The sequence below is a fragment of the Tachyglossus aculeatus genome, chromosome 22 (genome assembly GCF_015852505.1).
Source record: "Tachyglossus aculeatus isolate mTacAcu1 chromosome 22, mTacAcu1.pri, whole genome shotgun sequence".
Lineage (NCBI taxonomy): Eukaryota > Metazoa > Chordata > Mammalia > Monotremata > Tachyglossidae > Tachyglossus > Tachyglossus aculeatus.
The window spans coordinates 52,943,445-52,968,437 of record NC_052087.1 but is presented as its reverse complement, the minus strand read 5'-3'; the positions used below and the strand labels follow the sequence as shown (position 1 = coordinate 52,968,437).

General features: G+C 47.7%; 1 protein-coding gene across 1 annotated transcript in view; it reads right to left on the bottom strand.

Moving 5' to 3' along the window:
* Window positions 1-24,993, bottom strand: part of PTDSS2 (phosphatidylserine synthase 2) — a 77,467-nt gene that overhangs the window by 16,290 nt on the left and 36,184 nt on the right. Inside the window, exons 5-6 of the mRNA XM_038765372.1 lie at window positions 23,985-24,052; window positions 4,838-4,972 (exon numbers count right to left, since the gene is read on the bottom strand). Coding sequence (XP_038621300.1) covers window positions 4,838-4,972; window positions 23,985-24,052 — 203 coding nt within the window. The remainder of the gene's footprint in view (window positions 1-4,837; window positions 4,973-23,984; window positions 24,053-24,993) is intronic.

Here is a 24,993-nt window from a genome sequence, read left to right as displayed (position 1 = left end):
AACCTCTGACTCCCAAGCCCTGCTCTTCCCACTGAGCCACGCCCAAAGCCTGGACCATTCCCTCCTCCCAATGCTCCCGCTCTCTTCGGCTCCTCAGGAGGGAGGAGGCGCTCAGGGCGAGCTTCGTGGGCAGACGTGGGCAGCCCTGGCGTCTATCGTGCCCACAGGTGACAGTAATAACTGTACAGAAGCAGCGTGGCTCAGTGGAAAGAGCCCGGGCTTTGGAGTCGGGGGTCCTGGGTTCAAATCCCGGCTCCGCCAATTGTCAGCTGGGTGACTTTGCGCAAGTCACTTCACTTCTCTAGGCCTCAGTTCCCTCATCTGGAAAATGGGGATGAAGACTGTGAGCCCCCCGTGGGACAACCTGATCACTTTGTAACCTCCCTGGCGCTTAGAACAGTGCTTTGCACATAGTAAGCGCTTAATAAATGCCATTATTATTATTATTTGTTAAATGTTTACTATATGCCAGGGACTGCACTAAGCACTGGGGTGAATACAGGCAGATTGGGTTGGACACAGTCCCTGACCAGAAGCGGGCTCCGACAGTGATGGTGTTTGTTGTAGCGCTTACTATGTGCCAGGCGCTGTGCTAAACGCTGGGGTGTGACACAAGCAAATCAGGTTGCATACAGTCCCTGTCCCACACAGGGCTCACGGTCTCCATCCTCATTCTACAGATGAGGTCACTGAGGCCCACAGAAGCAAAGTGACTTGCCCAAGGTCACCCAGCAGACAGGTGGCGGAGCCGGGATTCGAACCCGGGTCCTTCTGACTCCTAGGCCCGGGTTCTAACTATTAGGCCGTGCTGCTTCTCTGAAAAATCCCAAGAGCCCCAGCAGGTGATGGTCTCTAGATGTTGCCAACTTGTACTTCCCAAGCGCTTAGTCCAGTGCTCTGCACACAGTAAGCGCTCAATAAATACGATTGATGGATTGATGGTATTTGTTAAGCCAAGCACTGTTCTTTAATAATAATAACTGCATTTATTAAGCGCTTACTACGGGCCAAGCACTGTTCTAAGCGCTGGGGAGGTCCAAGGTGATCAGGTTGTCCCACGGGGGGCTCACAGTCTTCATCCCCATTTGACAGATGAGGGAACTGAGGCCCAGAGGAGTGAAGTGACTTGCCCAAAGTCACGCAGCAGACAAGTGACGGGGCTGGGATTAAACAAAAAGCCGCGTGGCTCAGTGGAAAGAGCCCGGGCTTGGAAGTCAGTGGCTGTGGGTTCTAATCCTGCCACTTAATAATAATAATGATGGCATTTGTTAATAATAATAATAATGGTAATGGCATTTATTAAGCGCTTACTACATGCGAAGCACTGTTCTAAGCGCTGGGGAGGTTCCAAGGTGATCAGGTTGTCCCAAGGGGGCTCACAGTCTTCATCCCCATTTTACAGATGAGGGAACTGAGGCCCAGAGAAGTGAAGTAACTTGCCCAAAGTCACACAGCAGAGAAGTGGCGGAGCCGGGATTAGACAAGAAGCCGCGTGGCTTAGTGGCAAGAGCCCGGGCTTGGAAGTCAGAGGTTGTGGGTTCTAATCCCGCCACGTAATAATAATAATGATGGCATTTGTTAATAATAATAATAATAATAATAATAATGGCATTTCTTAAGCGCTTACTATGTGCAAAGCACTGTTCTAAGCACTGGGGAGGTTACAAGGTGATCAGGTTGTCCCGCGGGGGGCGCTCATGGTCTTCACCCCCATTTTCCAGATGAGGGAACTGAGGCCCAGAGAAGTGAAGTGACTTGCCCAAAGTCACACAGCAGACAAGTGGCGGGGCCGGGATTAGACAAGAAGCCGCGTGGCTCAGTGGCAAGAGCCCGGGCTTGGAAGTCAGAGGTCGTGGGTTCTAATCCTGCCACTTAATAATAATAATGATGGCATTTGTTAGTAATCATACTAATAATGGCATTTATTAAGCACTCACTATGTGCAAAGCACTGTTCTAAGCGCTGGGGAGGTTACAAGGTGATCAGGTTGTCCCAGGGGGGGCTCTGAGTCTTAATCCCCATTTTACAGATGAGGGAACTGAGGCCCAGAGAAGTGAAGTGACTTGCCCAAAGTCACACAGCAGACAAGTGGCGGGGCCAGGATTAGACCAGAAGCCGCGTGGCTCAGAGGCAAGAGCCCGGGCTTGGAAGTCAGAGGTCGTGGGTTCTAATCCTGCCACTTAATAATAATAATGATGGCATTTGTTAATAATAATAACAATAATAATGGCATTTATTAAGCGCTTACTATGTGCAAAGCATTGTTCTAAGCACTGGGGAGGTTACTAGGTGATCAGGTTGTCCCGGGGGGGCTCCGAGTCTTAATCCCCATTTTACAGATGAGGGAACTGAGGCACGGAGAAGTGAAGTGACTTGCCCAGAGTCACACAGCTGACAGTTGGCAGGGCTGGGATTTGAACCCATGACCTCTGACTCCAAATAATAATAATAATAATAATGGCATTTATTAAGCGCTCACTATGTGCAAAGCACTGTTCTAAGCGCTGGGGAGGTTACAAGGTGATCAGGTTGTCCCACGGGGGGCTCACAGTCTTAGTCCCCATTTTCCAGATGAGGGAACTGAGGCTCAGAGAAGTGAAGTGACTTGCCCAAGGTCACACAGTAGACGTGGTGGAGCCAGGATTAGAACCCATGACCCCTGACTCCAAAGCCCGGGCTCTTTCCACTGAGCCACGCTGCTTCTCATCAGCTGCTGCTTTACCATCAGCAAGCAGAGAAGCAGTACGGCCCAGTGGCTGGAGCCCGGGCCTTTGGAGTCAGAAGATCGTGGGTTCTAATCCCAGCGCCGATACTTACCTGCTGTGTGACCTCGGACAAGTCCCTTCACCTCTCTGGGCCTCAGTTCCCTCATCCGTAAAATGGGGATTGAGATGGTGAGCCCCACACGGGGCAGGGACCGTGCCCGACTCGATTTGCCTGTACCCGTCCCAGCGCTTCGTACAGTGCCTGGCACATAGTCATAGCCTGGCACTTAATCAATCAATCAATCAATCAATTGTATTTACTGAGCGCTTACTGTGTGCAGAGCACTGGACTAAGCGCTTGGGTTAGAATGCTCCGCCACTCCTCAGCTGTGTGACTCTGGGCAAGTCACTTCTCTGGGCCTCAGTTCCCTCATCTGGAAAATGGGGATTAAGACTGTGAGCCCCCAGGTGGGGCAACGTGATTACCTTGTAGCTACCCAGCGCTTAGAACAGTGCTTGGCACATAGTAAGTGCTTAACAAATATAATAATAATAACGATGATAATAATAAAATAACAATAATGATAATGATAAAATAATAATAATAAAACAACAATAATAATAACAATAACAACAATAATAATAATGACGATGATAATGATAATGATAATAATAATCCTTTTAGACTGTGAGCCCACTGTTGGGTAGGGACTGTCTCTACATGTTGCCAATTTGTACTTCCCAAGCGCTTAGTACAGTGCTCGGCATCTAGTAAGCGCTCAATAAATACGATTGATGATGATAATAATGATGATAATAATAATGACAATGATAATAATATAACAATAAAACAATGATAACAACAATAACAATGATGATAACAACAATAATGATGATGATAATAACAATAATAATGATGATAACAATAACAATGATGATGATACTAATAATAACAATAATGATGATAATAATAATAACGATAATGATAATAATAATGATAATAATAAAAATAAAATAATAATAAAATGATAACAACAATAATGATGATGATAATAATAACAATAATAATGATGATGATGAAAACAATAACAATGATGATGATGATGATAACAATAACAACAACAATGATGATGATGATAATAACAATGACAATAATAATGATGATGATAATAATAACAATAATAATGATGATAATAATAAGAATAACAATAGCAATAATAGCAATAATAATAATAATAATAATGATGATGATGATGATAACAATAACGATGATGATGATAATAACAATAACAACAACAATGATGATGATGATAATAATGACAATAATAATGACGATGATAATAATAACAATAATAATGATGATAATAAGAATAACAATAGCAATAATAGCAATAATAATAATAATAATGATGATAACAATAACGATGATGATAATAATAACAATAACAACAATGATGATGATGATAATAATGACAATAATGACGATGATAATAATAACAATAATAATGATGATAATAAGAATAACAATAGCAATAATAGCAATAATAATAATAATAATGATGATAACAATAACGATGATGATGATAATAACAATAACAACAATGATGATGATGATAATAATGACAATAATGACGATGATAATAATAACAATAATAATGATGATAAGAATAACAATAGCAATAATAGCAATAATAATAATAATGATGATAATAACAATAACGATGATGATGATAATAACAATAACAACAACAATGATGATGATGATAATAATGACGATGATAATAATAACAATAATAATGATGATAATAAGAATAACAATAGCAATAATAGCAATAATAATAATAATGATGATGATAACAATAACGATGATGATGATAATAACAATAACAACAACAATGATGATGATGATAATAATGACAATAATAATGATGATGATAATAACAATAATAATGATGATAATAATAAGAATAATAATAGCAATAATAATAATGATGATGATGATGATGATGATGATGATGATGATGATGATGATGACGCTAGGCCTCGACCTAGCTCACGGCCGCTTCATTGTCTTTTATTTTGGGGTACCCGTTTCCCCCCCGCCCCCCGGCCCCCCCGGCTCGGCGGCTCACCCAGACGTTGTGGAACGGGTCGGTCTCGTTGCCCGGGTCGTAGAGGAGGCAGTTGCCCCCGTAGTCTCTTTCGGGCAGGGGGACCCCCAGCTTGGGGTCGATGTACTTCAGGAACTGGCGCCCATCGTGCACCGTCTGAAAGACAAGCCCCGCTCGCCGTCGGGAAGGGCGCCGGGGGGCTGGGGGGGGGGTCCCCGCTCCCTCCGGCTCCTACCCCCGGGGCAGGAAGACCCCCTCGCTCCGATGCTTCGGGCTGGGGAAATCCAGCCATCCATCCGTGGTACCTGTTGAGATCTTACTAGCTCCGGACTAGACGTCCGGGAGAGTAACTAACAGCCGCGTGAAGCAGCGTGGAAGAGAGCCCGGGCTTTGGAGTCAGAGGTCACGGGTTCGAATCCACGTCTGCTGTGTGACCTTGGGCAAGTCACGTAACTTCTCGGAGCCTCAGTTCCCTCCTCTGTAAAATTGGGATCGATCAATCAATCGTATTTGTTCAGCACTTACTGTGTGCAGAGCACTGGACTAAGCACTTGGGAAGTCCAGGTTGGCAACATATAGAGACGGTCCCTACCCGACAGTGGGCTCACAGTCGAGAAGGGGGAGAAAGAGAACAAAACCAAACATACTAACAAAATAAAATAGATTAAGACTGTGAGCCCCACGTGGGACAACTTGATCACCTTGAATCCACCCCCAGTGCTTAGAACAGTGCTCTGCACGTAGTAAGCGCTTAACAAATGCCATTATTATTATTATTATTATTATTATTATTATTATTATAGTCATCGCGGTATTCATTAAGCGCTTACTAAGGTGCCAAACGCTGTTCTCAGCACTGGAGTAGATACAAGATGATCAGGTCTGACACAGTCCCGGGCCCGCACCGGGCTCACGGTCATCCTCTCCACTTTCCAGATGAGGGGAATGAGGCCCGGAGAATCAATCAATCAATCAATCGTATTTATTGAGCGCTTACTACGAGCGAAGCACTGGACTAGACGCTTGGGAGAGTAACAGTCATTGCGGTATTCGTTAAGCGCTTACTAAGGTGCCAAACACTGTTCTCAGCACTGGAGTAGATATAAGCAATCAATCGTATTTACTGAGCGCTTACTACGAGCGGAGCACTGGACTAGACGCTTGGGAGAGTAACAGTCATCACAGTATTCATTAGGTGCTTACTAAGGTGCCAGACGCTGTTGTCAGCACTGGAGTAGATACAAGATGATCGGGTCTGACACAGCCCCGGGCCCGCACCGGGCTCACGGTCGTCTTCACCACTTTCCAGATGAGGGGAATGAGGCCCAGAGAATCAATCAATCAATCAGTCAATCGTATTTATTGAGCGCTTACTACAGGCGGAGCACTGGACTAGATGCTTGGGAGAGTAATAGTCATCGCGGTAATCGTTAGGCGCTTACTAAGGTGCCAAACGCTGTTCTCAGCACTGGAGTAGATACAAGATGATCGGGTCTGACACAGCCCCGGGCCCGCACCGGGCTCACGGTCATCTTCTCCACTTTCCAGATGAGGGGAATGAGGCCCAGAGAATCAATGAATCAATCAATCATCAATCGTATTTACTGAGCGCTTACTACGAGCGGAGCACTGGACTAGATGCTTGGGAGAGTAACAGTCATCGCGGTATTCGTTAGGCGCTTTCTAAGGTGCCAAACGCTGTTCTCAGCACTGGAGTAGATACAAGATGATCGGGTCTGACACAGCCCCGAGCCCGCACCGGGCTCACGGTCGTCTTCGCCACTTTCCGGATGAGGGGAATGAGGCCCAGAGAATCAATCAATCAATCGTATTTATTGAGCGCTTACTACGAGCGGAGCACTGGACTAGATGCTTGGGAGAGTAATAGTCATCGCGGTATTCGTTAAGCGCTTACTAAGGTGCCAAACGCTGTTCTCAGCAATGGAGTAGATACAAGCAATCAATCGTATTTATTGAGCGCTTACTACGAGCGGAGCACTGGACTAGACGCTTGGGAGAGTAACAGTCATCGCGGTATTCGTTAGGCGCCTACTAAGGTGCCAAACGCTGTTCTCAGCACTGGAGTAGATACAAGATGATCGGGTCTGACACAGCCCCGGGCCCGCACCGGGCTCACGGTCGTCTTCTCCACTTTCCAGATGAGGGGAACGAGGCCCAGAGAATCAATCAATCAATCAGTCAATCAATCGTATTTATTGAGCACTTACTACAAGCAGAGCACTGGACTAGACGCTTGGGAGAGTAACAGTCATCGCGGTATTCGTTAAGCGCTTACTAAGGTGCCAAACGCTGTTCTCAGCACTGGAGTAGATACAAGATGATCGGGTCTGACACAGCCCCGGGCCCACAACGGGCTCACGGTCGTCTTCTCCACTTTCCAGATGAGGGGAGTGAGGCCCAGAGATTCAATCAATCAATCAATCAATCGTATTTACTGAGCGCTTACTACGAGCGGAGCACTGGACTAGACGCTTGGGAGAGTAACAGTCATCGCGGTATTCGTTAAGCGCTTACTAAGGTGCCAAACGCTGTTCTAAGCACTGGAGTAGAAAGAAGATGATCAGGTCTGACACAGCCCCGGGCCCGCACCGGGCTCACGGTCATCTTCTCCACTTTCCAGATGAGGGGAATGAGGCCCAGAGAATCAATCAATCAATCAATCGTATTTATTGAGCACTTACTGTGTGCAGAGCACTGGACTAAGCGCTTGGGAAGCACAGGTTGGCGACATATAGAGACGGTCCCTACCCAACAGTGGGCTCACAGTCTAGAAGAGAAGTGAAGTGACTTGCCCAAGGTCACCCAGAAGACCAGCGGCGGAGCCGGGATTAGAACCCGTGACCGACACGAGAATCAGCAGAAACGTTCCCCTCCCGCAATGAGCTTACAGTCTAGGGGGGGGATCCTTATTCCCCTTCCTAATCCGATTAGTTTTAAATGACGTTTGCCCGTCTCCCTGCTCCACTATGAGCTCGAGGAGGCCAGTATATTCATTCAATCGTATTTACTGAGCACTTACTGTGTGCAGAGCACTGGACTAGGACCCACAGTCCTGACTGGATTGTGCACAAAAAGATAAGCGCTTAGTACAGTGTTCTGCACACAGTAAGCGCTCAATAAATACGACTGATGATGACACTGTCCCTCGCTGGGCGATCACGAATCTCGTTTCCGCTTTCGTATCCCGGTCTCACGGCTCTTTCGTGATTCCCGCTGAACCGCATTAGGTATTTGGGAAGAGAAGCAGTGTGGCCTAGTGGATAGAGCTCGAATCCTGGGACTCGGAGAGGACCCGGGTTCTAATCCCTGCTACTTAACTTATCCGCTGTGTGACCTAATCAATCAGTCGTACTTATTGAGCGGAGGCCAGTCAGTCAGCTGCTCTGGGCCTCAATCACCTCATCTGTAAATCAATCACTCAATCGTATTTATTGAGCACTTACTGTGTGCAGAGCACTGTACTAAGCGGTTGGGAAGTCCAAGTCGGCAACATATAGAGACATTCCCTACCCAACAGTGGGCTCACAGTCTAAAAGGGGGAGACGGACAACAAAACCAAACATACTAACAAAATGAAATAAATAGAATAGATATGTACAAGTAAAATAAATCAATAAATAGAGTAATAGATATGTACAAACATATATACAGATGCTGTGGGGAAGGGAAGGAGGTAAGGTGGGGGGATGGAGAGGGGGATGAGAGGGAGAGGAAGGGAGGGGAATAAGACTGCGAGTCCCATGTGGGATGGTGATCGTGCCCAACCTGACTCCCTTGTATCGCCCCCAGCGCTTAGTACATAGCAAGCCCGGGGACACCTGGGGGGCTTTACTCGTACATATCTATCCCATTTATTTTATTTTGTTAGTATGTTTGGTTTTGTTCTCTGTCTCCCCCTTATAGACTGTGAGCCCACTGTTGGGTAGGGACTGTCTCTGTATGTTGCCAACTTGGACTTCCCAAGCGCTTAGTACAGTGCTCTGCACACAGTAAGCGCTCAATAAATACGATTGATGATGATGATGTATATATGTTTGTACATATTTATTACTCTATTTATTTATTTTACTTGTACCTATCTATTCTATTTATTTTATTTTGTATGTTTGGTTTTGTTCTCTGTCTCCCCCTTTTAGACTGTGAGCCCACTGTTGGGTAGGGACTGTCTCTATATGTTGCCAACTTGGACTTCCCAAGCGCTTAGTACAGTGCTCTGCACACAGTAAGTGCTCAATAAATACGATTGATGATGATGATGATGACCGGCCCTGACCTCTGACCCGCTCCTTGCCCGCTCCCTGCCTCAGTTTCCCAGGCTTGGAGAGGGCTCTGACCTCCGGAGGGGGAGAGGCCCCGGGGAGACAGAGATGGTCCCCTCATGGAGTCAGAACAACCAGGATCAGAAGCCTCCGTGGGCCAAATTAAAACCCTGTCCTTACTGAGGGTGTCAGGCTGAGGCTTAAGTCATCATCATCATCATCAACCGTATTTATTGAGCGCTTACTGTGTGCAGAGCACTGTACTAAGCGCTTAGGAAGTCCAAGTTGGCAACATATAGAGACAGTCCCTACCCAACAGTGGGCTCACAGTCTAAAAGGGGGAGACAGAGAACAAAACCAAACATATTAACAAAATAAAATAAATAGAATAGATATGTACAAGTAAAATAAATAGAGTAACAAATACGTACAAACATATATAAAGTCGGGGGTGGGTCCCCTCTGGGACAGACAGGATGGGGGCATCGCTCCAACGGCCGGGGGAAGGCCCCCGAACCGTGGCACCCCAAAGAGACGTCACATCTTTTAGACTGTGAGCCCACTGTTGGGTAGGGACTATGTTGCCAACTTGGACTTCCCAAGCGCTTAGTCCAGTGCTCTGCACACAGTAAGCGCTCAAATAAATACGATTGATTGATTGATTGATTGATCTCCCCTCCTCCCCAGCCCACGCCCCATCCGCTGGCTGGGAAAGGGGGCCCGGGAGACTGGCACATGACAAATCAACCTGGGGTATTTACTGAGCGCTTACTGAGCCCTGGACTCAGCACTTGGGAGAGCCCGATAAGTGCTGGAAGGTGCGTTCCCCGCCCGCAACGAGCTTACGGTTTAGAGGACGCCACATTCGTCTCACCGTTATTATCCTCCATCAGCTGGTGATACAGAACAATAATGGTATTTGTTAAGCGCTTACTATGTGCCAGGCGCTGTTCTAAGTGCAGAGGTAGTTACAAGCCCACTGGTGGGTAGGGACTGTCTCTATATGTTGCCAACTTGTACTTCCCAAGCGCTTAGTACAGTGCCCTGCACACAGTAAGCACTCAATAAATACGATTGAATGAATGCGGACCATCTCTATATGTTGCCAACTTGTCCTTCCCAAGCGCTTAGTCCAGTGCTCTGCATACGGTAAGTGCTCAATACGACCATGAATGAATGAAAAGGGACCGTCTCTATATGTTGCCAACTTGTACTTCCCAAGCGCTTAGTACAGTGCTCTGCACACAGTAAGCGCTCAATAAATATGATTGAATGAATGAATAGGGACCGTCTCTATATGTTGCCAACTTGTACTTCCCAAGCGCTTAGTCCAGTGCTCTGCACACATCAAGCGCTCAATAAATACGACTGAATGAATGAATCATCAATCGTATTTATTGAGCGCTTACTATGTGCAGAGTACTGTTCTAAGTACTAAGTACAGTAATACGATTGATGATGAATGAGACAGTCCATCCCCATTTTCCAGATGAGGTCGCTGGGGCACGGGGAAGTGAAGTGACTTGCCCAAGGTCACCCGGCAGACAAGTGGCGGAGCCGGGATTTGAACCCAGGTCCTTCTGATTGCCAGGCCCGGGCTCTATAGTATGCTACCTCTCTACTATTACTGGCTCATTCCAGGGGGGATGGGGGCCTTGAACCTTATCCCTGAAGGACAGCTCATCCCCGGCTAATAATAATAATGATGGTATTTGTTAAGTGCTTACTATGTGCCAAGCACTGTTCTAAGCGCTGGGGAGGTTACAAGGTGATCAGGTTGTCCCACGGGGGGCTCACAGTCTTCATTCCCATTGTACAGATGAGGTCACTGAGGCAAAAAGAAGTGAGGTGACTTGCCCAAAGTCACCCAGCTGACAGTTGGCGGAGCCGGGATTTGAACCCATGACCTCTGACTCCAAAGCCCGGGCTCTTTCCACTGAGCCACGCTGCTTCTCGCTGCTAATTGATGATGATGCTAATGAAGTTGGTTGTGGGCTGGGAATGTGTTGTGTCTGTTTAATAATAACAACAACAACAATAATAATGGTACTTGTTAATTAATTACTGATGCCATTTGTTAAGTGCCTGCTTCTCGCTGCTAATGAAGTTGGTTGTGGGCTGGGAATGTGTTGCATCTGTTTAATAATAATAATAAAAACAATAATAATAATGGTATTTGTTAATTAATTACTGATGCCATTTGTTAAGTGCCTGCTTCTCGCTGCTAATGAATTTGGTTGTGGGCTGGGAATGTGTTGTGTCTGTTTAATAATAACAACAACAATAATAATAATGGTATTTGTTAATTAATTACTGATGCCATTTGTAAAGTGCCTGCTTCTCGCTGCTAATGAAGTTGGTTGTGGGCTGGGAATGTGTTGTGTCTGTTTAATAATAACAACAACAACGATAATAATGGTATTTGTTAATTCATTACTGATGCCATTTGTTAAGTGCCTGCTTCTCGCTGCTAATGAAGTTGGTTGTGGGCTGGGAATGTGTTGTGTCTGTTTAAAAATAATAACAATAATAATAATGGTATTTGTTAATTAATCACTGATGTCATTTGTTAAGTGCCTGCTTCTCGCTGCTAATGAAGTTGGTGGTGGGCTGGGAATGTGTTGTGTCTGTTTAATAATAACAACAACAACAATAATAATGGTATTTGTTAATTACTGATGCCATTTGTAAAGTGCCTGCTTCTCGCTGCTAACGAAGTTGGTTGTGGGCTGGGAATGTGTTGTGTCTGTTTAATAATAACAACAACAACAATAATAATGGTATTTGTTAATTAATTACTGATGCCATTTGTTAAGTGCCTGCTTCTCGCTGCTAATGAAGTTGGTTGTGGGCTGGGAATGTGTTGCGTCTGTTTAATAATAAAACAACAACAATAATAATGGTATTTGTTAATTCATTACTGATGCCATTTGTTAAGCGCTTACTATGTGCCAAGCACTGTTCTACGCGCTGAGGTAGATACACGGTAATTAGGTTGTCCCCCTGTGGGGCTCACAGTCTTCATCCCCATTTTCCAGATGAGGGAACTGAAGCCCAGAGAAGTGAAGCGGTTTCTCTAAGGTCACACAGCAGACGAGCGGCGGGGCCGGGATTAGAACCCACGTCCTCTGACTCCCAAGACCGGGCTCTTTCCACTGAGCCACACTGCTTCTGTTTACTTTCCTATGGTCCTCTCCCAAGCGCTCGCTCAGTACGGTGCTCTCCACGCACTAAGCGCTCAAACAATACCACTGAATGAATGAATGAATACCACTGAATGAATGAATTCCTCCCAGTTGGGAGGAATGTGTCTGCGTTGGGTGGCGGCCCCCACGGAGCCGCTTAGTACAGTGCTCTCCACACAGTAAACGCTCAGTAAATACGGCTGAATGAAGGAATGACCCCCCCATTTAGGGGGAATGTGCCTGCGTTGGGTGGCGGCCCCCACGGAGCCGCTTAGTACAGTGCTCTCCACATGGTAAGTGCTCAGTAAATACCGCTAAATGACGGAATGACCCCCCGTTTAGGGGGAATGTGCCTGCGTCGGGTGGCGGCCCCCACGGAGCCGCTTAGTACAATGCTCTCCACACAGTAAGCGCTCAGTAAATACCTCTCAACGAAGGAATGACCCCCAGGTTGGGGGGAATGTGCCTGCGTTGGGTGGCGGCCCCCACGGAGCCGCTTAGTACAGTGCTCTCCACACAGTTAGTGCTCAGTAAATACCACTGAATGAAGGAATGACCCCCCATTTAGGGGGAATGTGTCTGTGTTGGGTGGCAGCCCCCACGGAGCCGCTTAGTACAGTGCTCTCCACACAGTAAGCGCTCAGTAAATACCGCTGAATGAAGGAATGGCACCCGGGCTGGGGGGAATGTGCCTGCGTTGGGTGGCGGCCCCCACGGAGCCGCTTAGTACAGTGCTCTCCACACAGTAAGTGCTCAGTAAATACCGCTGAATGAAGGAATGACCCCCGGTATAGGGGGAATGTGTCTGTGTTGGGTGGCGGTCCCCACAGAGCCGCTTAGTACAGCACTCTCCACACAGTAAGCGCTCAGTAAGTACCACTGAATGAAGGAATGACTGCCGGGTTGGGGGGAATTCATTCATTCAATCGTATTTATTGAGCGCTTACTGCGTGCCGAGCACTGTACTAAGCGCTTGGGTGGTACAAGTTGGCAACATATAGGGACGGTCCCTACCCAACAGCGGGGAATGTGTCTGCACTGGGTGATGGCCCCCAAGGAGCCGCTTAGTACAGTGCTCTCCACACAGTAAGCGCTCATTAAATACCGCTGAATGAATGAATGACTGCCAGGTTGGGGGGAATTCATTCATTCAATCGTATTTATTGAGCGCTTACTGTGTGCAGAGCACTGTACTAAGCGCTTGGGAGGTACAAGTTGGCAACATATAGAGACAGTCCCTACCTAACAGCGGGGAATGTGTCTGCATTGGGTGATGGCCCCCACGGAGCCGCTTAGTACAGTGCTCTCCACACAGTAAGCGCTCAGTAAATACCGCTGAATGAAGGAATGACCCCCAGGTTGGGGGGAATATGTCTGCGTTGGGTGGCGGCCCCACGGAGCCGCTTAGTACAGTGCTCTCCATACAGTTAGTGCTCAGTAAATACCACTGAATGAAGGAATGACCTCCCATTTAGGGGGAATGTGTCTGTGTTGGGTGGCAGCCCCCACGGAGCCGCTTAGTACAGTGCTCTCCACACAGTAAGCGCTCAGTAAATACCGCTGAATGAAGGAATGGCACCCGGGCTGGGGGGAATGTGCCTGCGTTGGGTGGCGGCCCCCACGGAGCCGCTTAGTACAGTGCTCTCCACACAGTAAGTGCTCAGTAAATACCGCTGAATGAAGGAATGACCCCCGGTATAGGGGGAATGTGTCTGTGTTGGGTGGCGGTCCCCACAGAGCCGCTTAGTACAGCACTCTCCACACAGTAAGCGCTCAGTAAGTACCACTGAATGAAGGAATGACTGCCGGGTTGGGGGGAATTCATTCATTCAATCGTATTTATTGAGCGCTTACTGCGTGCCGAGCACTGTACTAAGCGCTTGGGCGGTACAAGTTGGCAACATATAGGGACGGTCCCTACCCAACAGCGGGGAATGTGTCTGCACTGGGTGATGGCCCCCAAGGAGCCGCTTAGTACAGTGCTCTCCACACAGTAAGCGCTCATTAAATACCGCTGAATGAATGAATGACTGCCAGGTTGGGGGGAATTCATTCATTCAATCGTATTTATTGAGCGCTTACTGTGTGCAGAGCACTGTACTAAGCGCTTGGGAGGTACAAGTTGGCAACATATAGAGACAGTCCCTACCTAACAGCGGGGAATGTGTCTGCATTGGGTGATGGCCCCCACGGAGCCGCTTAGTACAGTGCTCTCCACACAGTAAGCGCTCAGTAAATACCGCTGAATGAAGGAATGACCCCCAGGTTGGGGGGAATGTGTCTGCGTTGGGTGGCGGCCCCACGGAGCCGCTTAGTACAGTGCTCTCCATACAGTTAGTGCTCAGTAAATACCACTGAATGAAGGAATGACCCCCCATTTAGGGGGAATGTGTCTGTGTTGGGTGGCAGCCCCCACGGAGCCGCTTAGTACAGTGCTCTCCACACAGTAAGCGCTCAGTAAATACCGCTGAATGAAGGAATGGCACCCGGGCTGGGGGGAATGTGCCTGCGTTGGGTGGCGGCCCCCACGGAGCCGCTTAGTACAGTGCTCTCCACACAGTAAGTGCTCAGTAAATACCGCTGAATGAAGGAATGACCCCCGGTATAGGGGGAATGTGTCTGTGTTGGGTGGCGGTCCCCACAGAGCCGCTTAGTACAGCACTCTCCACACAGTAAGCGCTCAGTAAGTACCACTGAATGAAGGAATGACTGCCGGGTTGGGGGGAATTCATTCATTCAATCGTATTTATTGAGCGCTTACTGCATGCCGAGCACTGTACTAAGCGCTTGGGCGGTACAAGTTGGCAACATATAGGGACGGTCCCTACCCAACAGCGGGGAATGTGTCTGCACTGGGTGATGGCCCCCAAGGAGCCGCTTAGTACAGTGCTCTCCACACAGTAAGCGCTCATTAAATACTGCTGAATGAATGAATGACTGCCGGGTTGGGGGGAATTCATTCATTCAATCGTATTTATTGAGCGCTTACTGTGTGCAGAGCACTGTACTAAGCGCTTGGGAGGTACAAGTTGGCAACATATAGAGACAGTCCCTACCTAACAGCGGGGAATGTGTCTGCACTGGGTGATGGCCCCCACGGAGCCGCTTAGTACAGTGCTCTCCACACAGTAAGCGCTCAGTAAATACCACTGAATGAAGGAATGACCCCCCATTTAGGGGGAATGTGTCTGTGTTGGGTGGCGGCCCCCACGGAGCCGCTTAGTACAGTGCTCTCCACACAGTAAGCGCTCAGTAAATACCGCTGAATGAAGGAATGGCACCCGGGCTGGGGGGAATGTGCCTGCGTTGGGTGGCGGCCCCCACGGAGCCGCTTAGTACAGTGCTCTCCACACAATAAGCACTCAGTAAATGCCGCTGAATGAAGGAATGGCACCCGGGCTGGGGGGAATGTGTCTGCATTGGGTGGCGGCCCCACGGAGCCGCTTAGTACAGTGCTCTCCATACAGTAAGCGCTCAGTAAATACCACTGAATGAAGGAATGACCCCCCATTTAGGGGGAATGTGTCTGTGTTGGGTGGCGGCCCCCACTGAGCCGCTTAGTACAGTGCTCTCCACACAGTAAGCGCTCAGTAAATACCGCTGAATGAAGGAATGATCCCCGGGTTGGGGGGAATGTGCCTGCATTGGGTGGCGGTCCCCACGGAGCTGCTTAGTACAGTGCTGTCCATACAGTAAGCGCTCAGTAAATACCGCTGAATGAAGGAATGACTGCCGGGTTGGGGGAAATTCATTCATTCAATCGTATTTATTGAGCGCTTACTGTGTGCCGAGCACTGTACTAAGCGCTTGGGCGGTACAAGTTGGCAACATGTAGGGACAGTCCCTACCCAACAGCGGGGAATGTGTCTGCATTGGGTGATGGCCCCCAAGGAGCCGCTTAGTACAGTGCTCTCCACACAGTAAGCACTCAGTAAATACCGCTGAATGAAGGAATGACTACCAGGTTGGGGGGAATTCATTCATTCAATCGTATTTATTGAGCGCTTACTGTATGCAGAGCACTGTACTAAGTGCTTGGGAGGTACAAGTTGGCAAGATATAGAGACGGTCCCTACCCAACAGCGGGGAATGTGTCTGCATTGGGTGGCGGCCCCCAAGGAGCCGCTTAGTACAGTGCTCTCCACACAGTAAGCGCTCAGTAAATACCGCTGAATGAAGGAATGGCACCCGGGCTGGGGGAAATGTGTCTGCATTGGGTGGCAGCCCCCACGAAGCCGCTTAGTACAGTGCTCTCCACACAGTAAGCGCTCAGTAAATACCACTGAATGAAGGAATGACTACCGGGTTGGGGGGAATTCATTCATTCAATCGCATTTATTGAGCGCTGACTGTGTGCAGAGCACTGTACTGAGCGCTTGGGAGGTACAAATCGGCAACATTTAGAGACGGTCCCTACCCAACGACAGGCTCACAGAGGGGAGACCCGCCGGGCACCTCCCTGCGCCGGAAATACCAATCAATCCATCATATTTATTGAGCGCTTACTGTGTGCAGAGCACTGTACTAAGCGCTTGGGAAGTCCAAGTTGGCAACACGTAGAGACAGTCCCTACCCAACAGTGGGCTCACAGTCTAGAGAAGCAGCGTGGCTCAGTGGAAAGAGCCCGGGCTTGGGAGTCGGAGGTCGTGGGTTCGAATCCCAGCTCCGCCACGTGTCTGCTGGGTGACTCTGGGCAAGTCACTTCACTTCTCTGAGCCTCAGGTCTCTCATCTGTAAAATGGGGATGAAGACTGTGAGCCCCACGTGGGACCCACCTGATCACCTTGTATCCTCCCCAGCGCGCTCAACAGTGCTTCGCACATAGTAAGCGCTTAACAAATGCCATCATTAGTATTAGAAGAAATATTCATTCAGTCGTATTTATTCAGTGCTTACTGTGTGCAGGGCGCTGTACTAAGCGCTTGGGAAGTACAAATCGGCAACATATAAAGACGGTCCCTACCCGACGACGGGCTCACAGTTTAGAAGGGGGAGTATCACGTAACCAAAGCAATCGTGCCTATAGCTGGAAAAGAATAAAAACCGCCTGAATTTAATGGCTTCTGCAGAGATAAAGAGTTGAGCCGAATCGCAGGGACAGACGTCCTAAAAATAATCTGAGCGCGGCTGGAATTTAAAGTTTCAGCAGAGTCTCAGGTCACCGATGAGCAGCAAAAGGCGAACTGCCCTTTAAAAATGGTTGAAAAACGAAGCACAGAGACAACCAGGAGCGAGGATTCCAGCAGCAACTCAAAACGATATATATGTCTATATGGTTGTACATATTTATTACTCTATTTATTTATTTATTTATTTATTTTACTTGTACATTTCTATCCTACTTATTTTATTTTGTTGGTATGTTCGGTTCTGTTCTCTGTCTCCCCCTTTTAGACTGTGAGCCCACTGTTGGGTAGGGACTGTCTCTATGTGATGCCAACTTGTACTTCCCAAGCGCTTAGTACAGTGCTCTGCACATAGTAAGCGCTCAATAAATACGATTGATTGATTGACTGGTCCTAAAGGAACAGCCACCGGCCTGTACGGATAATCTGAGGTGCAAAACTGAAAAAATCTAAAAGTTTAAAATGTCCCCCCCACAAAGATAAACACACGTTCTCTCTTAAGCGAAAATGCCTGCGAGTAACACAGACTAGCGCAAGCTGCTGCTAGAACTTCCTGGTGAATAAGCATTTGTTACCTACCAAAAATTATTTTTCTTCTTCCTCCCCACACTCTTAATTTTAAAGTACTCTGCACTGGCGTCTTTATTCCAACCAGTTGTAACAATTGTAAATATCCGCGTTGACCCTCCCCCGTCACCTCACGGTGCTTAGAACAGTGCTCAGCGCTTAGCACAATCAATCACTCAATCGTATTTATTGAGCGCTTACTATGTGCATAGCACAGCGCTTGGCACATAGCCAGCGCTTAACAAATACCATCATCCTCATTACTATTCTATTTATTTTGTTAATGATGTGCGCCTAGCTTTAATTCTATTTGTTCCGATGATTTTTGACACCGGTCTCCATGTTTTATCGTCCGTCTCCCCCTTCTAGCCCGTGAGCCCGCTGTTGGGTAGGGACCGTCTCTACTTGCTGCCGACTTGGACTTCCCAAGCGCTTAGTACAGTGCTCTGCACATAGTAAGCGCTCAATAAATACGATTGATTGATTGATTGATTGATTGACTGGTCCTAAAGAAGCAGCCACCGGCCTGTGCGGATAATCTGAGGTGCAAAACTAAAAAAATCTAAAAGTTTAAAATGTTCCCCACACAAAGATAAACACACGTTCTCTCTTAAGCGAAAATGCCTGCGAGTAACATAGACTAGCGCAAGCTGCTGCTAGAACTTCCTGGTGAATAAGCATTTGCTTACCTACCAAAAATTACTTTTCTTCTTCCTCCCCACACTCTTAATTTTAAAGTACTCTGCACTGGCGTCTTTATTCCAACCAGTTGTAACAATTGTAAATATCCGCGTTGACCCTCCCCCGTCACCTCACGGTGCTTAGAACAGTGCTCAGCGCTCAGCACAATCAATCAATCAATCGTATTTATTGAGCGCTTACTGTGTGCATAGCACAGCGCTTGGCGCATAGCCAGCGCTTAACGAATACCGTCATCCTCATTATTATTCTATTTATTTTGTTAATGATGTGCGCCTAGCTTTAATTCTATTTGTTCCGATGATTTTTGACACCCGTCTCCATGTTTTATCGTCCGTCTCCCCCTTCTAGCCCGTGAGCCCGCTGTTGGGTAGGGACCGTCTCTACTTGCTGCCGACTTGGACTTCCCAAGCGCTTAGTACAGTGCTCTGCACATAGTAAGCGCTCAATAAATACGATTGATTGATTGATTGATTGATTGACTGGTCCTAAAGAAGCAGCCACCGGCCTGTGCGGATAATCTGAGGTGCAAAACTAAAAAAATCTAAAAGTTTAAAATGTTCCCCACACAAAGATAAACACACGTTCTCTCTTAAGCGAAAATGCCTGCGAGTAACATAGACTAGCGCAAGCTGCTGCTAGAACTTCCTGGTGAATAAGCATTTGTTACCTACCAAAAATTACTTTTCTTCTTCCTCCCCACACTCTTAATTTTAAAGTACTCTGCACTGGCGTCTTTATTCCAACCAGTTGTAACAATTGTAAATATCCGCGTTGACCCTCCCCCGTCACCTCACGGTGCTTAGAACAGTGCTCAGCGCTTAGCACAATCAATCAATCAATCGTATTTATTGAGCGCTTACTATGTGCATAGCACAGCGCTTGGCACATAGCCAGCGCTTAACGAATACCGTCATCCTCATTATTATTCTATTTATTTTGTTAATGATGTGCGCCTAGCTTTAATTCTATTTGTTCTGATGATTTTTGACACCCGTCTCCATGTTTTATCGTCCGTCTCCCCCTTCTAGCCCGTGAGCCCGCTGTTGGGTAGGGACCGGCTCTACTTGCTGCCGACTTGGACTTCCCAAGCGCTTAGCACAGTGCTCTGCACACAGGAAGCGCTCAATAAATAGGACTGAATGAACGGACGAATGAATCACCTCGGGCTCCAGAAGCAGCGGCGGCCGAGCAGAGGAGGCCCGCAGGCCCCAACCACCACCGGCCTCTGTGGCCCCGGAGGACGGGGTCCAACTCCGACGGCCACCCGGACCCCCGTTCCATTCATCCGTCCAGCCAGTGGTATTTACTGAGCGCTCACTGTGTGCAGAGCACTGGACTAAGCGCTTGGGAAAGTACAAATCGGCAACGGAGACGGTCCCTGCCCGACGACGGGCTCACGGTCTCGAATCCCATGTGATTCTCCGGCGTCCATCTCAATCAATCCATCAATCGTATTTATTGAGCGCTTACTGTGAGCAGAGCACTGCACTGAGCGCTTAAGCATCTCAGTGCTGAAATGCTTAATAGGCGCTAAATCATAAACACTATCACTGTTATTCAGAACAAAGGGCGTCACAGGCCTAGCGGAGAGAGCTCGGGCCTGGGGGGGGAGGCGTCAGAGGAACTGGGTTCTAATCCTGGCTCTGCCACTTTCATAATAATAATAATAACGGCATTTATTAAGCGCTTACTCTGTGCAAAGCACTGTTCTAAGCGCTGGGGAGGTTACAAGGCGATCAGGTTGTCCCACGGGGGGCTCCCAGTCTTCAGCCCCATTTGACAGATGAGGGAACTGAGGCCCAGAGAAGTGAAGGGACTTGCCCAAAGTCACCCAGCTGACAGCTGGCGGAGCCGGGATTTGAACCCATGACCGCTGACTCCAAAGCCTGGGCTCCGATGAAGCAGGCCTGCTCCGTGAAACCTCCTCCGAACCCCACCGTTATCAGCCCCACAACCCGGAGTCTGCCAGCTTGTTGCTGGCAGGGAATGTGTCTGTGTATTGTTAAATTGTCCTTTCCCAAGCGCTTAGTAATAATAATAATAATAATGATGGTATTTGTTAAGCGCTTACTATGTGCAAAGCCCTGTTCTAAGCGCTGGGGAGGTTACAAGGTGATCAGGTTGTCCCACGGGGGGGCTCACAGTTTCAATCCCCATTTTACAGATGAGGTCACTGAAGCACAGAGAATAATAATAATAATGATGGCATTTATTATTAATAATAATAATAATGGCATTTATTAAGTGCTTACTATGTGCCAAGCACTGTTCTAAGCGCTGGGGAGGTTACAAGGTGATCAGGTTGTCCCACGGGGGGGCTCACAGTTTCACTCCCCATTTTACAGATGAGGTCACTGAGGCACAGAGAATAATAATAATAATGACGGCATTTATTAATAATAATAATAATAATGGCATTTATTAAGTGCTTACTATGTGCCAAGCACTGTTCTAAGCGCTGGGGAGGTTACACGGTGATCAGGTTGTCCCATGGGGGGGCTCACAGTTTCAATCCCCATTTTGGAGCATTGCTTGGTACAGGGCTCTGCACACAGTAAGCGCTCAATAAATACGACAATGAGTGAATGAATGACTGCTCAGTTCTGGAGCATCGCTTAGTCCAGTGCTCTGCACACAGTAAGCGCTCAGTAAATACGACTGAATGAATGAATGGCTGCTCAGTTCTGGAGCATCGCTTGGTCCAGGGCTCCGCACACAGTAGGCGTTCAGTAAATACGACTGAATGAATGAATGACTGCTCAGTTCTGCAGCATCGCTTGGTCCAGGGCTCTGCACACAGTAAGCGCTCAATAAATACGACAATGAGTGAATGAATGACTGCTCAGTTCTGGAGCATCGCTTAGTCCAGTGCTCTGCATACAGTAAGCGCTCAGTAAATACGACTGAATGAATGAATGACTGCACAGTTCTGGAGCATCGCTTGGTCCAGGGCTCCGCACACAGTAGGTGCTCAGTAAATACGACTGAATGAATGAATGACTGCTCAGTTCTGGAGCATCGTTTGGTCCAGTGCTCCGCACACAGTAAGCGCTCAATACGATTGAATGAATGACTGATGGCTCAGTTCTTGAGCACCGCTTAGTCCAGTGCTCTGCACACAGTAAGCGCTCAGTAAATACGACTGAATGAATGAATGACTGCTCAGTTCTGGAGCATCGCTTGGTCCAGGGCTCCGCACACAGTAGGTGCTCAGTAAATACGACTGAATGAATGAATGACTGCTCAGTTCTGGAGCATCGCTTGGTCCAGGGCTCTGCACACAGTAAGCGCTCAATAAATACGACAATGAATGAATGATTGCTCAGTTCTGGAGCATCGCTTGGTCCAGGGCTCTCTACACAGTAAGCGGTCAATAAATACCATTGAATGAATGAATGACTGCTCAGTTCTGGAGCATCGTTTGGTCCAGTGCTCTGCACAAAGTAAGCGCTCAATACGATTGAATGAATGAATGACTGCTCAGTTCTGGAGCATCACTTGGTCCAGGGCTCCGCACACAGTAGGCGTTCAGTAAATACGACTGAATGAATGAATGACTGCTCAGTTCTGGAGCATCGCTTGGTCCAGTGCTCTGCACACAGTAAGCGCTCAATACGGTTGAATGAATGACTGATGGCTCAGTTCTTGAGCACCGCTTAGTCCAGTGCTCTGCACACAGTAAGCGCTCAGTAAATACAACGGAATGAATGACTGCTCAGTTCTGGAGCATCGCTTGGTTCAGTGCTCTGCACACAGTAGGCGCTCAATAAATACGACAATGAATGAATGAATGATCGCTCAGTTCTGGAGCATTGCTTGGTCCAGGGCTCTGCACACAGTAGGCTCTCAATAAATACAACAATGAATGAATGATTGCTCAGTTCTGCAGCATCGCTTGGTCCAGTGCTCTGCAAACAGTAAGCACTCAGTATGACTGAATGAATGACTGAATGAATGACTGATGGTTCAGTTCTTGAGCATCGCTTAGTCCAGAGCTGTGCACACAGTAAGCGCTCAGTAAATATGACTGAATGAATGACTGCTCAGTTCTGGAGCATTGCTTGGTCCAGGGCTCTGCACACAGTAAGCGCTCAATAAATACGACAATGAATGAATGAATGAATGATTGCTCAGTTCTGGAGCACCACTTGGTCCACTGCTCTGCATACAGTAAGCGCTCAATAAATATGACAATTAATGAATGACTGCTCAGTTCTGGAGCATCGCTTGGTCCAGGGCTCCGCACACAGTAAGCGCTCAATAAATACGACAATGAATGAATGAATGATTGCTCAGTTCTGGAGCATCACTTGGTCCACTGCTCTGCATACAGTAAGCGCTCAATAAATATGACTGAATTAATGAATGACTGCTCAGTTCTGGAGCATCGCTTGGTCCAGGGCTCTGCACACAGTAAGCGCTCAATAAATACGATTGAATGAATGAATGACTGCTCAGTTCGGGAGCATCGCTTGGTACAGGGCTCTGCACATAGTAAGTGCTCAATAAATACGATTGAATGAATGAATGAATGACTGCTCAGTTCTGCAGCATCGTTTGGTCCAGGGCTCTGCACACAGTAAGTGCTCAATAAATACTACAATGAATGAATGAATGACTGCTCAGTTCGGGAGCATTGCTTGGTACAGGGCTCTGCACACAGTGAGCACTCAATAAATACGACAGTGAATGAATGAATGAATGAATGACTGCTCAGTTCTGGAGCATCGCTTAGTCCAGGGCTCTGCACACAGTAAGCGCTCAATAAATATGACTGAATGAATGAATGACTGCTCAGTTCTGCAGCATCGCTTGGTCCAGGGCTCTGCACACAGTAAGCGCTCAATAAATACGATAGAATGAATGAATGACTGCTCAGTTCTGGAGCATCGCTTGGTCCAGTGCTCTGCACACAGTAAGCGCTCAATAAATACAATTGAATGAATGAATGACTGCTCAGTTCTGGAGCATCACTTGGTCCAGGGCTCTGCACACAGTAAGCGCTCAATAAATACGATTGAATGAATGAATGACTGCTCAGTTCTGGAGCATCGTTTGGTCCAGGGCTCTGCACACAGTAAGCGCTCAATACGATTGAACGAACGACTGATGGCTCAGTTCTGGAGCACCGCTCCCGGCCGGGAGACCACCCCCCGAAATTCCCAGGGTTCCCATGTTCCGTCCGCAATGCAGTCGCTGGAATCAAGGGGGGTGGGGGGGGGGGGGGGTGAAGTCATGGTTTCTGAGGAAGAGAGAGACAGAGGGAGGGACGGGGGGGTCCAGTCGAGGAGGGAGGGGGGTGTCTTACCTGGAAGAGGATGAAGATGAGGAAGAGCTCGTACACCACGCTGACACAGAGCCAAAACCGCCAGTAGGCTACGGAGACACAGACGGTGACCCGGAGTTAGCGGGGGGCCGGAGCGCGCGGGGGACCCCGGGGGTGATCGATATCGCGCGGCGGGAGGAGCCCAACCCGCCGAGACCCTCCTGAAGACCCCCTGGGGAGGGGCAGAGAAACGAGGTTTGTGTCGTGGGGGGAGCAGCCGCTGGATAATGGGAATAATCAATCAACCCATCGTATTTATTGAGCGCTCACTGCGTGCAGAGCACTGCACGGAGCGCTTGGGAAGTCGAAGTCGGCAACGCATAGAGACGGTCCCTACCCAACGGCGGGCTCACAGTCGAGAAGGGGGAGACAGACGACAAAACAGATTAACAAAATAAAATAATAACGATGGTATTTGTTAAGTGCTGGGCTTGGGTTCCGATAATAATAATAATAATAATGATGATGATGGTATTCATTCATTCATTCAATCGTATTTATTGAGCGCTTACTGTGTGCACAGCACTGCACGGAGCGCTTGGGAAGTCCAAGTTGGCAACACATAGAGACGGTCCCTACCCAACGGCGGGCTCACAGTCGAGAAGGGGGAGACAGACGACAAAACATATTAACAAAATAAAATAATAATAATAACGATGGTATTTGTTAAGTGCCGGGCTTGGGGTCTAATAATAATAATAATAATAATGATGATGGTATTCATTCATTCAATCGTATTTATTGAGCGCTTACTGTGTGCAGAGCACTGGACTAAGCACTTGGGAAGTCCAAGTCGGCAACATATAGAGACGGTGCCTACCCAACAGCAGGCTCACAGTCTAGAGGGGGGAGACAGACAACAAAATATATTAACAAAATAAAATAATAATAATAATGATGGTGCTTGTTACGTGCTGGGCTTGGGGTCTAATAATAATAATAATGATGGTATTCATTCATTCATTCAATCAATCGCATTTATTGAGCGCTT